The sequence below is a fragment of the Oryx dammah genome, unplaced genomic scaffold (assembly GCF_014754425.2).
Source record: "Oryx dammah isolate SB20612 unplaced genomic scaffold, SCBI_Odam_1.1 HiC_scaffold_23, whole genome shotgun sequence".
NCBI lineage: Eukaryota > Metazoa > Chordata > Mammalia > Artiodactyla > Bovidae > Oryx > Oryx dammah.
Window position 1 is genome coordinate 114,481,046 of NW_024070207.1, and position 15,984 is coordinate 114,497,029.

Genomic DNA, 15,984 nt, shown 5'->3' on the forward strand with positions numbered 1-15,984 from the left:
GGGATGAACTGACATAATTTGAAATAGTGCACTATTCTGTTAAAAAATACTCTTGTAAGAGGGAGGCAGGATGAGAAATTCCGTATCTACTCTTGTCAGCAGCTGGATTAAAATCTTGATTTTAAATTCCCTTATGCTAGTCAGCAAAAGTTTCTCAAAGGAGAAATAAAAGGACAATAGGGACAATTCAGAAGAACCAAACAATAGGTGTGTGTGTGGTGGGGGGTATGAAAGGGAAAGAATGTCCATCTTTGTAATTTAGAGCAATTCAAAATGGAAAAAGTCTATAGTGTTATGGATAGAATTGATACAACTTAGTTTACTTAAGGCATTAAAATTAGAGCACAGTTCAGGAATTTTCAAAAACGTTGTCTTGCTATCAGTTTTTCTTCTGTGAAAAAATGACAAATTTGTTCATGCAGGAAATATACCTAGATCAAGGAGTTTGTCTTGACATACCTAGAACACAGGACTCTGGTTCAAGAAGGCAAACATGTCTTGAAATAGACCAGAACCAAAACAAGCCACAAAAGTTCAGGTCATCTGTCTTTGCCTGTGTGAACCTGGGAGAAGTAAAGACCGTCTTCTCTAAGTAGGACAGAAGTGAATAAAATTAAGCAGGACATAAGACACACTGCTGTTTTTTTCTTTTTTCAGCCTTACAGAGTTCACCCACCAGTTTGCTGTTTAAGGGTAGGGTTCAAGAAAATTCCCAGTAACTGAGTTTTAGCCAGGCTTTATGAGTTTCAGTGTTTTGTCAACTCTAAGATCATATTAAAAGGTCTCATCGCCCTGATATGCCAAGGCATGCAATGAGTGAGATGCCATGGTGCCTGGAGCAGGTCTAATTGAATATTCATCTGTGCCTTCAACACTTCAGATTCTTAATTGCCATGTTCTTTAATCCCTTCCATAGGAGTGTGTCACTGATGTCACTACCACCTCTCAGCTGCTGTGTTGGATGGGTCTTCTCCTTGATTAGTCTCTTGTCTAGATTGCTCTGATACACACAACGTATTAGAAGGATGAAGCTACTGATTTTTTGTTGGTAAGACCCTGACTTTGAAGGGTTTTTTGGTTTGTTTTAAGCTAATGAAACAGTTATAAGTACATCTTTCTGTAGAAATCCCAGGATGTAACCAATTTACAAGATTTGCCCCAACATTATTGTTGAGGCAGGAAGACAACCTGTATTTGGTAAGGGGTCTGTTTCTGTCACTTGTGGATCCACTAACCCTCGGTCTCCTCCATTTTTCAGTGGTCAATTATTTAGTTTCTTTGAATGTGATTTCTTTATTGTCTTTATTTTCTCTCTTCCTGAATGTCTCCCATCTATTTCACTATCTCTTCCTACCACCAGATGGTGGAAAGGGAAAAGGAAATAACGAGTCGGTAAATGAATGTGGTGGATGTCAGAGTATGGTGAAAGGTGTGGTAGTGAAAGGACTCCAAAAGGAGCTTGTGCGTTACCTGTGAACTAACATAAATTCGCTGTTTTCATTTTAGTGCCCACTCAAGGGTAGGCTGCCCTGATCTGGGGATCAGCTCAGTATGGCACAATGTTGCCTGTTGGTGGGGAATTGGCTCAGTGGATTCCTGGGAACATGAGAGCCTGGAACATTGCTGAGCGGTGAATCCCACCTGACTCAGGCAGGGGGATGCTGGGTTAGGAGTCCGTATGAGGGTCGGTGTGTGGCGATGCAGCCCACTGGCTTCACTTCTCTTTCTGCATCTCCATCCCACCACCTCCTACAAGCCGAACTCGCGCCTGGCCTGCCGTTCCCACGCTGCACTGAAGGGAAACAGCGTTCCTCTCCCTCCGTAGGATAAACCCCTTCTCCTTCCCAACAGCCCCCTCTGTGAAGCCTTCTGGGTTGCCGAGACGCCCCGGGATTACCTGTCATCACCCTCAGCAGGTGTTCAGCCCTTCACCTGCCCACGGTCTCCCCTCCCCCAACCTGTCCTCCACCTCACGTCGCACCTTTGGGATCGGCTTTTTCCATCTCCTTTCCACGTGCCCCTCCACCTGGACGCCCCCTCCCTTCAGACCCTTCCTCCCCTCCTCTGGTCTCGAGGAGTCTCGCGGCATTTCCCGGGGCGTTAGCGGAGCCGCCAAAGGTGGGGGGCAGCCTCGCTGAGCTGGGTCCCTCCCCAGCAGGCGGTGAGGGGGGCGCCGGAGCGCAGCAGTCACAGAGACGCCCCGGGCGCCAGCCCGGTCCCTCGAAGGCTCCGCCCACTGGCCCCGCCCCTCCAGCCCCGCCCCCGCCCTGGCGGCCGCGCGTCCCCGGCAGGCGGAGCCGCAGGAGCGGCGGCGGCGGTGAGGAGGAGGGGAGAGCGGGCTGCGCGGCCGCGACTGCTGGGCGCTGGGCTGGGTGGCGCTTTTTTTTTTTTTTTTTTCGCAATTTCCACTAGCGGGGAGCAGGAAACCCGGCGCAGCCGGGCGCAGCGGGTCGCGATGCAGCAGCAGCAGGAGTCGCCCCGGGGCAGCAGCAGCAGCAGCAGAGGCAGCAGCGGGCGGCTTTGAGCCGCCGCGGCCGCCGCTACAGAGGAAAAAGCCGACCCAGCCATCCGACCCCCGCGCCCACATACCAGCGCCCCGAATCCCGCGCCCAGGTCCCGGCGCCTTGACCCCCGCGTCCGCCTCCGCTAACTTTCACGCTGCCTCGGCGGCCCGGCCCGGCTCGACGCCAATGGGTGAGTGGGGGGCGAACGGGTGCTCACCGCAGCCTGGGGCGGCGCGTCTGTCCCGGGACCGCGAAGCTGAGGAGGGCGCCCTAGGGGCAGGGCCCTGGCGGGTGACACCGGGGTGGGCACCCTGCCTGCCTCGCGCGCCCCTGTTCACTCCCACTCGCGTCCGCGTCCCTGCCGAGCCCGCCCGGCAGGGGCCTGGGTGGAGGAGAGCGGGGGCCAGCCCGGGGCGGCTGGCGCGGAGGGATGCAGGGGGTGTGGTTGGCTTTTCGGGTGGGCGGGGAGAGTTTTGTCTTGGCCATTTTCTCGCCCCCAGCGCGCCTTCCTTGCGCTGAGGGCGGGGGTACCGGGAGCTGGTGGGCTCCGGCCCTGCGCGCTGCTTGCGGTTCCCGCCTGGTCCCGCTGCAGAGGCGGCGGGGGCCCGGGTGCCTTTGCCGGGGGCTGACGTGGTGGTGGGGGGTGGCGGGAAACGCCCCATTACCCGGGCTGGCGTGCAGTCCTAGGGTCTGAAGCGCCTTGACCCGCCTCCCTTGACGTCCCTCTTCCTCCCAGCCCTGAACCCCTCTCTGCCAGCCTGCCTCCCTTGAGTCTTGCAAGCTCTCTGCTCGGTGATGCTCAAAGGCCACTTCCCACACCCTCTAAGTCTGCAGGGTTGGGGAACTGGAAAGAGTGATATAGTCCTTGATTTACTGGTCAAAGATCAGTTCTAAGTAGCCAACAAACTGTTAGGTCCTCTGGGTCCCATCTGGTATAGACCCCAGAGTATTGGAGCCACGTTGCCCAGACGAACTGGCTCTTTATTGGGCAATGGACTTGAGATTGCCGGGGCTGTTAAACGTTTGGCCCACCCAGGTAATATTCTTGGTGGTAGGCAGTCTGTTTTTCATGCCTCTGGCAGATTACTTTGAGGTGTTTCTAGGCCAAGTATAGGAAGACTGTAGATTTTAATAAATCATAATGAAGTGAGACCTGTCTGGGTTCAGGTCATAGTATTTAGGTAGGTGAGTCAGAGAGTGAATGGCCAGTAGTTAGTGGTGAAGACAGATGCACTGGAAAGGGAGAGGTTTAACCCCAGCAGCTGCTGACAGAGTTCAAATGCCATTTGTGGTCGTTTTCCAGAAATGGTTTTCCTTTTCCAAAGTGACCACGATCTGATGGCTTCTCAACTTCAATGTCACTTTTTTCTCAGTGCCCTTCTCTGATCCCTGCACCACTCCTAGTTTAATTTAGTTCCTTTCTGTTACCCTTTCTCCTAGAGCACTTTTTAAAAATAGCACTATTTCGTATTTGAGTTTAACATTCTGTCCCCTACTGTAGCTCCATGAACGTGGGGACGTTGCTGTGTTGGGCTCTTTTGTTAAGCACTGTTTTCTTTGGTGCCTGGCACAGGGTAGTCCCTAAATAAGTATTTACTGAATGAATGAATGAATGAGGGGATAGTGGAAGGCAAAACACTTAGCTTGGCACTCTTGTTTTGTTTTGGCACCTAATAAGATAATTTAGTTCATCAACAAAGTATATACTTGAAACATAACCCATTACTTTCACAACAGATTGGTTTCTCCTGAGGTAACCCCAAATGCTGTTTTGATCATCTGTCCTTTTGGGTGGGTCACCTAGAGGATTGCATACACACAAAATAAAGGTGTTTGATCCAAGCGTCTTCTTTCATGGCTGGACTGTGTTTTCTGTATCTCAGTGGGAAGAGGACTGAGTTCTTTTTAAGAAACAGACCTGTAATTTATCTTTCAAGTCTGAACTATTTTCATTATCCAGAACCTCCTAAGAAAATAGAAAGTGCTTCTGCAGTTTATAGCCCTTTAAGGCTTGATCTTTTTTACTGTAATCATTACAAAAGGGAGAGGGGGCGCTGAAAGTGATTTTCATTTATTTCAGGTGTTAATACTTAGCAGTGCTAAGAGTAAAATGGACGCTGTCATTTAATTCATTAAAATGTTTAGAGTGAGATTTGAGATGCTGAAAGTACTTTGGGGGTAAAGATCACATGCTGTTTTCTAAAGCTTTTTCAGCGGTGTATTTGTGATGAAGCAGAGTTATTTAACATTTGATGCTGTATGTCTTCTGACGGAGCCACCTAACAATGTTATTTCTGAAGCAAGTGTGTGTACACACAGGCACACCCCCCTTTCCAGTCCCCCGTATCACTTTGGTTTTCAGAAGATTTGTCCAGTTTATTAATTTGATACACTTCCATTCTTACCGAGTCTGATAATGATTTTTCCCATGATGGATAACACAATAAAGCTGTGTTACATAGTCTTTGATCTGAAAAACAACTGCAAAGCATCAAATCCCAAACCCTGAAATGAAGCCAGTTAGTTGTGAAATGGCCTCTTAAAAAGTGCACTCAGAATGTGCCATCTGAGTTTGCAGGAAGATGCCTTCAGTAAATGCAGGGAAGGGCTCTTGTAACTACAACTGCGCAAATATTATTACAACCCAAATCTGTGAGTTGTGGAGGATCTGCAAGCCCAGTGAAGGATTTCTGTTTAAAGAATCCCAGAGTAACAACAAAGTGTGGACTGTTGTTAGCAGTGCATTGTGTTAGTGTTGGTAGACTGCTTTATGCTAAATCAACTAAAGCTGAAATGAATATAATATGTTCAATAAATAGACTCAAGTTAGAGATGGAAGGCTCCACCTCTTATCTATAATGACCTTTACTTTATCCTCTTCTAGCCATCACAACTACCTCCTGGCTGCACAGATCTTGTTTGTTTCTTCTCTGACAGCTCTAATTCTTACTGTGTTATTGATATTCTCTGGTCACCATTTGTATTTGCAATTGTTTTAAAGCCAGTTGTCTATTTATCCATCTATCCCTCCGATATTTATTGACCTCCTGCTTTGTTCCCAGCATTGTGCTAGGAACAGACACACAGCACACAGACCTGCCAGCTTGGGTTTCTCATTCTAGTGGGAGAGGTAGGCTGGAGTCCAATACTTCCAACAATATGTAATTATAAGCCCTGGTAGGTCTTGTGAAAGGAGATTAGAGAGGTGAGATCTGACTTAGGTTGCAGAGGGTTAAGGACAGCATCTTTGAGGAGATTGAGTTGAAATCTGAAAGTTGGATAGGAACCGTCACTGCCCTCCTCTCCCTCACCCCCCAGGACCACCTGCAGTGGAACAGCCCTGCGCTGTGGGCATGCCAGGGGTACCACAGTGAGAGAGGTTTCCTCTGGATTAGGTGGTGTTAGGAAACAGGAGTGAGTCCTGATCAGCTGCCTTAGTAACCTTACTTAGAAGCAGGGAAAAACAGAGTAAGGCTGGGATTGGTGAAGAAGCCAGAGTTGCTCCTAGAAGCCAGGACCCAGGGACATTGGGTGACTTTGGTGGTTTGGACAAGTTCCTGCTTCATCTGTGTTCTCATTTGGTTACTGAGTGGTCTTGTCAACTACGGGATGAGTGGGGGTGGGGAGTAGGACTTGGTGGTGGGGAGATAAGAGCTCTCTAGGTATATTTGGGGGTGACTTCCTTAATATCAGCCCATCTAGGGGCTGTTGTTTAGCCTGTACAGAATGGACAACTTGCACACTCCACCTGGAATCATTCCGGAGGGATAGAGCAAGCTGCTGAAAACTGAGAAGCAGCACAGCTGTTAATGGGAGAGATGGAATGCAGGAAAGTACTGGAATCCTTTCAATGTGAGAGAAGGAGAATTTCTAATACAGTGGTACTCAGAGTGTGGTCCCCCAATCAGCAGCTTCAGCCTCCTGGGATCCTGTTTGAAATACCAGTTCTCTGGCCCTAATTCTATCCACTGAGTCAGGAAGGTGAGAGCATTAATGAGCCCTCCAGGGGTTTTGATGCATGGTCATGGTCAAGTATAGAACCTCATTGCCTTGCAGATGAGAAGGCTGAGGTCCAGAGTACATGGGTTTGTGGGCACTCTGGTCATAAAATAATATGCCATTATAAGTGATATAGGACCTCAGGGAAGGAGGAGAATGTGCTCCTAGTCTGGAACAAACCTCTCCTGGAGTTATGACTCAGTATTGAGAAATGAAATCATTCCCTTGATTTTTCCAGCTTCTAAAGACAGCCTACATTCCTTGGCTTGTGGCCGCATCACTCTCACCTCTGCTTCTGTCCTCATGTCTCCTCCTCTCTTTCTCTGACCCTCCTGCCTTCATTTTATAAGTACTGTTGTATTATACTGTGCCCACCCAGATAATTGAGGATACCCTCCCCATCTCAAGATCCTTAACTTAGTCACATCTGCCAAGCCCCTTTGCCATGGAAGGTAGCATACTCATGGGTTCTGGGGATTAGGATGTGGACCTCTTTGGTGGAGTATTATTCAGCCTACCACTCCCTTATTCCTCTTTTGAGGCCTGCTCTAAAGGTTGTTTTACAACACTTCATCTTGTGTTAAGTCTGTTCATCTCTAGCTGGGTGTCCCCAACTGCATCGCCCTGGCTCATTGCCTGGCAGAGGGTAAGTGCCATATGTTAGTGAACAAATGAATAAATGAATAACCCTCTCACCCAAGTGCAGCTACTACTTGAAATTCTTTGAGGCTATTGGCTGCCAGGAGTATGTGTGCAGTTCTATAAACTCCCGCAGGCACAGGGTGCTGACAAGGTCTATTTGCTGACAGTTCCCAGTGGCCTGCACAGCCGCGGGTGAAGAACGGTAATGCCGCATGTGTCACATAGCTTCAACAAAGAGCTACAAGTTTAAGATAGCAAGTTCTCTCCGGCAGTGGTTCTCAACCAGGGGCAATTCTGCCCCCAACCCCTGGGGGGACATTTGGCAGTGTCTGGGGGTGGCAGCTGCTGGGGGAAGCCAGCCTGCTGGCATCTGGTGGGCAGAGGCCAGAGATGCTGCATTGCCTCCTGCAGCGCGCCAGTCTCCTCCACACTTATCTGGCCCTGAGCGCTGGGGAAGCCGGCTCTGGGTGTTACACTGTTCCCTTCCTTCATCCTAGCTGCTCTGGAACCTAAGACTTTCCTCTCTGGCCACAGCCTTTGCTTTATGAATGGACCAAGAAGTCAGTGGAGAGCAGGACTCTTTGGTACTTCGTCACTGTTTTGTCCTTTGAGTGGAAAGTGTCTTCACACAGCTTACCCCGCTTCTGTCCTTACCTGGGTTGTGAAGTTGTTGAACTTCCTTCTCACATGTGTGGCTCCCCTGATGTTTTGCCTTCCTGGTGGGATGTTCTTAGATGCCAGGTGACACATAATGGTCCTGCTGCTGCCCAGCTATTGGTGCCCAGTTCTGGAGTACTGGTGGGGTCCTTGGCAGCCATCAACCACACCATCAGATGATGGAACTGAGACTCCAAGTGGCAATGTGACCTGGGCCCCCAGGTGCAGAACCCAGCTTTCTTTCACTGAGAGAGAACCAGCTACCTGTATCGGTGCTCGGTAAAAATCAGGCTACTGATCTCCCCTCCCCTCCAGCCCTGCTGCCCCGCCCCCCGCCCAGCACTGTGAGGAGCTTTCTACAGCCTGTTTCCTTGAGAAGTTTTTTAAAACAGCTTTATTGAGATACTATTCACATATCATATAGGTCACCCATCTAATGCATGCAATTCAGTGTCTGTATATCATGTTATCTGTGAAATTATGGTATAACATATATAACAGAATTTGCCATTTTAACCATTGGTAAGTGCACAGCTTAGTGGCGTGAAGTGCATTCACAGTGTTGTGCAACTAGTGCTGCTGTCTATTTCGAAAACTTTTCATCACTCCTCACTGTAAGTTTGTAACTGGAAGGTTAGAGTCCATGCCCCATCCCCTGGAGGGGTGTTCCTGGACCACTCAGCTGTTTTGGTGGAACACTTGGTAGAAGCCCAGGGATCCCAGCTAAGATTCCAAAGAAATACAGGAAAAGAGAAAGTATGGTTTTGTTGTTTTTTATAATGGTTTTCGCTGATATTTTCTTTGGGGGGTGGGGTACTTCAGTTTTGCTTTGTCCCTCCAGGCAGCTCCCTTGGATCCATCTCTTTCATCCTGTGGGAGAATTGTGACTTTCCTTCTGTATCCTGAAGCACTTGTAAAGTCAGTGGCTTGGGCAACTTCCTTTGCAATTACTGGGGTCCATTAAGAGTATTTCAGTCATGGGAGAATACACTGTGGTGCCAGACTGGTCTCTGGAATCCACACGTGGGGGTTTGATGGATGCCACGTTTCTTTGCTTATGTCCCTACACTGGCAACTGGTTGGTGATGAGCGCTTGTTTTTCAACTCGATCATTATTTTATGGATAAATACCTTACAGGCAGTCCTGTAGTTCACATTAGGGGGCACTTAAGCAAAGCAAAATGGAGCTCATGGGCCTTACCTCACTGGTAAACTATGCTTATAGTTAGGCTCAGGAGGAAAAAACACTGATAACAAAAAAATCCTGGGATATTTGTCCTCCCTGAGCAGTATTCACTTGGCAAGAAAAGCTCTGTAAAGGCCTTCGCTTATTTCCTTACAGGGGCCAGGGAAGTGGTGGGGCCACTGCAGGAGGCTGGTCTGTGCCTAGACGCAGGGGATAGAGAGCAAGATGAGTGCTATTCAGTTCATACTGCTGTTTCTTCCCAGTGTCTTGGATGAAAGACTATAAATATTTCAGTGCTGATTAATTACTCATTTTGCATAACAAGTCTAAGCCCTTAAGCACCCAAGTGTAGCATATATAGACAGTTGAAAATACTGGGTCTTTAAACTTCCACTTCTTAACAGTCAGTGCTCAAACATCAGCCCTGGTGTTTTTACTGGATTTTTCTGGACTCTTCTAGACTTAGAAAACTTGGGGCCCAGTTCTAGGTCTGGTCCTCTGGGGCTGCACCAGTTTTATCCATCGCACACCCACTCCCCGGGTGAAAAGTCTTTAATTAGCTTAGTGTCCTCTCTAATTATTCCAGCTAGTTCTCCTTTTTGTGCCCAGGGCTAGAAGGAGGTGCTTGAACCTTGTTTTGGATGAGCACTGGGAAGGTCTGCTCTGGCTTTGCTTTCCCCACCCCGTAGCCAGCTTCTCTGTGGATCTGCACCTTCTTTGGCAGGCCCTTCTGGATGCTGCCTTCTTCTGCTTGAGGAGTTTGCATGTTCGCCTGGTTAAATCCCAATTCCGGGTTGCCACAGGGTGACTCCGAGTCCCCTGGAGTTGGTGTCACCCTGGAGACACACGAGTGGGTACCATGTGCCCACATCTGTGAGGGGAGGAAGTGCCTAGTCCAGTCCCGTGTGAGTTCTTAAGGAAGGCCTCCTTGGTGCCAGGTGAATGCTGGGTGCTGGGACAGTCCTGACGGGGGTGTAGCCCTGCCCCTGGGATGGGGTGCCTGGGGGCCGCTCTTGGGGCAGGTACTCTAAATGCGGATGCGCGAAGGTGCCCCGTTGCCTGCTCTTCCTGACTGTCTTGACCAGGGGCGATGGGTGTGAGGTGTGGTGCTAGAGCCGTCAGAGATGCGCCCGGCCCCCACCCCCCGAGGGACGGCTCCTGGCTTTGCTGGGCACCCTTATGTTTCTGAGTGAGTCATGGCTATTTTTACCTTTTGAGACCCAGAGTTGTCTAACTGAACTCGGTTTCTCCTTTTGAGTTGGCAGCACTTAAAAAGCGTGGATGTGACTGGGGGCACTTGGAGGGGTTGATGATAGCGCGCCGTGGGGGCAGGGTGCAATTGTGACATTGTCTGGCTCTTTTAGGGAACCTGCGGGTTTTTAAATGGAGGAAGAGATGAAGACATTGTGAAAAGCAGCCACCGCCTGGCCGGGCGAGTTACCCGAGTGATGTCGGGGAAGGGGACTGTGGCTGCTGTGTGCTCGGGCTACCTCTCTCCACCCTCCCACCCTTTCTCTCCCCTTCCTCTCCTCTCTTGCTCTCCCCTCACTGGGGCCCTTCCCTTCTCTCCCCCAGCCCTCCCCACATCTTCTCTGTACCCCACTCTCATCTCTCCCCAGCCTCTCTCTCCCCTCACTGCCCAGCCACCCATTCCAGACCCGCCTTGGGCTCATTCCCCGTTTCCCTCCAGGCCTCTTTTGTTGCCCTCTCCACCTCTTTCCTTCTCTCTCCCCGACAGCCTCCCCAGTCTGTCCCCCCACCTCGTCTCTCCCGTCCCTGGGTCTGTGCCATTCTCCTCCAGGTCTCTCCGTCCACACCTTCTCTCCTCCTAAGGGGGCCTCCCCTCACCCCCGTTTGCGCTTCCCCTTCTTATGAACCCCGCTTCCTTCCTCCTCCTGTTCCCTTTCTTCCCACTCCCCGTCCCCTGACTCTCCCCCAACTTTCTCCCCCTCAAGCCCTCTCTTCTCTCCCCTCCCCCGCCCCCTCCCGCCACTCTATGTTCTCCTCCCCCCTGGCCCACATTCTCTCTCTCAAGCCCCTTTCTCTCCTGAAATCCCCCATGTCTCACGCCCTCCCGGTTCTTCCCATAAACCTTCCCCATACGGTACCGCCCCTGCCTCAGCATCTTCAACTGAGAGCAATAACCTCCTTCGTGGATGAAGCCATTGTGTGTATTCAGTGTCATCTAAGGTCAAGATGGCCACATGAGGATGTATAGAAATGGCTCCTGCTCCACTGCAGACACTGGGCAACCGGTTCCCTGCCAGTGAGGACAGTTGTCTTAAAGGATAAGCTCTTCTCCAACAGTGGTGCAGGGGGCTCCACCCCTGACTGAGGGGAGAGGCAGATCCTAGGATGGATATGTCTTCTTCTAGTTCCAGATTCTGTAACCCTGAAAAGTTTTTTTGTTATAAATAGTAACTCTATAATAGAGTTCAGAAAATAGGAAGCAGGACAATTTAAATGGAGTGCTCATACAGTACCCCAATACAACCACTTTCATTTTATCTTTGTGTGTGTCTTTTTAGGGGCTTCCCTGGTGGCTCAGTGGTAAAGCATCCATCTGCCAGTGCAGGAGATGTGAGTTCGATCTCTAGGTCCAGAAGATGCCCTGGAGAGGGAAATGGCAACCCACTCCAGTATTCTTGCTTGAGAAGTCCTGTCAACAGAGGAGCCTGGTGGGCTACAGTCCATGGAGTTGCAAAGAGTCAGACATGACTTAGCTACTAAACAACACCAACATGCATATCTCTTTAGACTTTTTACTATATACTTGTAGGTAATATTAAAATATGTAGTATATATAATTGTACATCCTGATTTTTTTTAATGTCATAATCATCTCCAAAGCTGGTGTTTGTAGTAGCTGAATATGTGAGTTCCTGAATCCTAGCTTATGGAACCATTTCCCTACCATTTGAGCATTAGGTTGCTTCCATAATATTGATATTATAAATAAGGATGGGATGGATGCCATTTTCCTTTTTATCATTTAAGGAAACCAGATTGCAGGCAGGGTGACATTCCACATCCGTTCTTTGTTTCCATAGCCTCCACGTGACTGGAATGGCCCATGCTGATGATAATGATGATCCGTCCATGAGGGTCAATTACTGTGCACTGGCAAGGTGCGTGGCATCCCTGTGTTTGCTTTCAGTTTTAGTTCAAGAAACTGCTCCTATGGCTTACCATCCCTTCTGTGCTATATGTGTGTGTCTGTAAGCGACACAGGGACAGGGAGAGAGGGAGACGTCTCTGAAGGAGACTGCCGTTGGGGCTTTCCTATCCCACAGCGGGTACCTGTTGCACTGTGCCATTTGGAGACGATGAATCGTGGTTCAGTGCTCAGGCATGAGAGAACGGGATATACACAGAGAAAGGTAAAACCCTCAGAGACTTGCTTCCTTCTCTACTCTTCTCTTTCTTTCCATCTTCCCTCTTGCCCTCCTTCCACTTCACGCCCTGACTGCCTTTTTAAAGGGTTTTAGTGTCCCAGAACTGCAGGGGAAACTGACCTGAAGGCGCTGGGTCATCCGTGGGCCTTCTCTTTTGGCTGGGCTGTGGGTCCAGGTCTCATGCTGACAAGGGAAAGGTTGTGACTGTAACCTGCTGTGACTTCCTAGCTTAGCTTTATGTCATTGTCTTATGCTCACTTGAAAAAATTGGACTTTTAGCTTCAAAGGACATCAGATAAGGGTGGCTAGAACCCCAGGATCCAGGCTGGATGAACCATCTTGAAGCCTGCCTTCTTGATGCATCAGTATGAGTTAATGGACAGCACTGTGTAAAGCATTTGCTCCCCAGCCACCCAAGTGCATGTCAGATGCTAGCTCGTGGACCTGGCCAAAAAGCTGAACATTTATGATACCCTTTCAAGGCCAAGTGTCCAGTGTCTGTGAAAGTTCTAAACTTCATGATAACGTATTAGGAAGCCTTGATTACTAATGGGTACCAAATCCTTTTTCCCTTTGTTTCATTTTTAAGTTATGAACATAACCAGACTGCTCTGCAGGACAGACAAGACAGTTGATTCATTACTGCCATTTATATTGGAATTTGATTAGGTTCTACAAGTCTTTATTTAGTGCCTGTTAGGTGTGAGAGCTGATATAACCAGAGGGACACAGATATCTAAAGTTTCCCTCAATGACACATTTTGGTTAATTCTCATTTCCCTAATAATGTGGGAGATTGTGATGTGATCATTTCATGAACCACACAATGAAATAAGCAGTTAAACTGGACAGTGTTAGTTTGAACAAGTTTTGTTTCTCCCCAAAGAAGGAAAGGTGTCCTTATGAGGAACACACATCAAGTTAGAAGGCAACTCTCTGAGATAACAGTTGTTAGCTGATCTCTGAAACTCCCTCCTTGCTGGAGGCTTAGAGAAACCAAATAGAACAGGGTTTCTCAGATGAGTAAGGCTCAAGTTCCTTTCTGGGAAATATTTACCAAGACCCCCTCTTTGCCTTGAACTTTAAAAAATGTTTATTAGCGTTTATTTATTTATTTGGAGTAAAATATACATGACAGAAAATTTATCATCAATTTTCTTTTTATCGTGGTGACATACACGGAATGTGAAATGTACCATCTTAACTATTTCTAAGTGGACAGTTCAGTGGCATAAAGTACATTTACCTTGTTGTACAAGTGTCACCACCAGCCATCACAGAACTCTATCTTGTAAAACAGAGACTCCACACCCCTTCAACAGCCACCCCCATTTCCTGCTCCCCCCAGTTCTCCTTTCTGACTCTGTTTGCTTGACTACTCCAGGAACCTCATTTAAGTGGAATCGTACAACGTTTGTGCTTTTGTATCTGGCTGATTTCAGCTAGCGTGGTGTCTTCAGGGTTCACTCATATTGTAGCATGTATCAGAATTTCATTCTTTTTTAATTGCCTAAAACTTTGTAATAATGATGCGGCTTAAAAAATAGGCACTTAACTAGATATATGCTCCTTTTGCTTTTAGCTCATTTGGAAATATAAACCTGCAGTATCAACCTGAAGCTCATTTGGAAGTATAAACTGATTCACAAATGAAGGATGAATTAACCCAATAAAGCTCAATGAACACTAACAGGAGACACAATGACATGTTTCAGAGCTGCCATTGTTGCTGGCAAGGCGGCTGGGCATACACACTTGATGTGGGGTGCAATCTTTTGACTTTACTTGGTCATCTCATCTCTTCCCTCTTCAAACCAATGTGAGAATCCTTCCTTCACACAGTGTTCTCTGAGGCCTTTTCATGGTGTGCTGTGCATGAGAACCGATTCTGAAAGTTGAGAGCATGTTTGATCCACATAGACCACGTGTGAGCGTGGCCAGTGTCAAGCACTGGTACAAAATAAGTCCTCATAAGCCCACCCCTCAATGTGCACTGTGGCTCTGCCCTGTCCCCCTGCCTTCTTGAGAGGAGATGAACATCAGGAGCCTTTTAAAAAATCATATTTCCCCTTCTTTTCAAGAACTAGTTTGATCATTTCCATATGTATCTCCTAAAAACATTTTGTCTGGTCTTGCTTGGTTTTAATTTTATGTAACCAGCATGCAAACCACACAGAGACTGGTGACTGGCTGTTTCTCGTTTTGTACTTCACTTCTTTTCCCTGTCTGATCTTCCATTGTTTGAATGTGCCATTGTGGCTTTTTCATTTCTCTTGGTGATGGACTTTTGCATTGCTTCCAGTTTTTGCTACTGTGAATGGGTGTCCTGTCACCATTCTGATCATTGTCTCCAGGTGCCCATGTGAAATACGTCCTTGAAAGGTGGATGACGAGGAGTGATTTTCCTGGGTTGCAAGTTGGTGGATTTCCAAAGTGGTTGTACCAGCATGTTCCCAACAAAGGACTGAGCAAACAAACTAATAATGAAGAAGAGAACACCGTATTCATTGAAGAGAGGATGTGAGCTTTAGAAGAGAATGCCTGATTGGTTTTCACAATGTGTGTTCCCAGAGGATAAACATTTCTGCGGCTCCCATGCTGCTCAACATTTGGCCACCTCTGTGTCTGTCATCACATCTCCTTCTCTCTCTTGAGCCTCCCTCTTCCATCCTTTAAAGACCCTTGTGATGATGCTGGTCTCCTCCAGATCATCCAGGATAATCCCCTCATCTCAAGCTTAATCACATCTGCACAGTCCCTTTTGCCAGGTTAGGTCGCATACTCACAGGTTCTGGGAATTGGGGAGGGCATTATGATGTCTGCCATGGACGGAGGGAAGGGCTCCATTTCTAAAGGAGGAAGGGGATGCTTGGAGATGATAGCCTCTACTGCACCACATGACTGCATGTTTTCCCATTTTGTGCCCATGGATAGATTTTAAAAGTATTAAATTGTCAGAGCTGGTGAACTTGCTGAAGATGGGACTTTGTTTTCTTGTACTTTGGGGTTCTTGGGGTTTGCATATCTAAATAATCACAAAAGAAAACTTTTTGAGGTCTGCATCTTCTCTCACGAGTGAGCATCCTCTGTCCATCTTCTGTTTGCTGCATTCCTTTCCCGAAGGCCACTTCCCTGTTGTTATGCTTGTAGTTTCCTCAGAAAAGCTAACAGCGCCACTAGCATCACTAGGATTAAATACATGGTGAATGTTTTTGTTGTCACAGAGTAGAGGCTCAGATGAGTTATAAATATACAACAGTAAAAGGCCACACTGGCACACTGCCACAGCCTGCTTGTGTGTGAAGACCCTCTCATCATATATTTTGTGCCCACAGTAGGTGCACTGATCAAATAGCTTCCTGGTATCTTTTGCCCCTCACAGATTTTTTGGACATGTGCTATGAACTGAATGTTGAATGTTTTTGTTACTACAAAATTCATATGTTGAAACCCTTAATTCCAAATGTGATGGTATTTGGAGGCGGGACTTTTGGAAGGTTATTAGATTATGGGAGTGGAACCTTCATGATGGGATTAGTGCCCTTATAAGAAGAGAGAGAGCGCTTGCTTTCTCTCTCTGTCCCCCACCCCACTCCACCAT

At 48.0% G+C, this 15,984-nt stretch overlaps 1 protein-coding gene across 3 annotated transcripts in view; it reads left to right on the plus strand.

Annotated features, from left to right (window-relative positions):
* The first annotated feature begins 2,383 nt into the window (after positions 1 to 2,383).
* SH3KBP1 (SH3 domain containing kinase binding protein 1) overlaps positions 2,384 to 15,984 on the plus strand; it is a 331,078-nt gene continuing 317,477 nt past the window's right edge. Inside the window, exon 1 of one of the 3 annotated variants that reach the window (XM_040266529.1) lies at positions 2,384 to 2,694. In XM_040266529.1, coding sequence (XP_040122463.1) covers positions 2,691 to 2,694 — 4 coding nt within the window. In that variant the 5' untranslated portion in view covers positions 2,384 to 2,690. The remainder of the gene's footprint in view (positions 2,695 to 15,984) is intronic. The other 2 variants (XM_040266527.1, XM_040266528.1) reach the window with 2 other exon arrangements.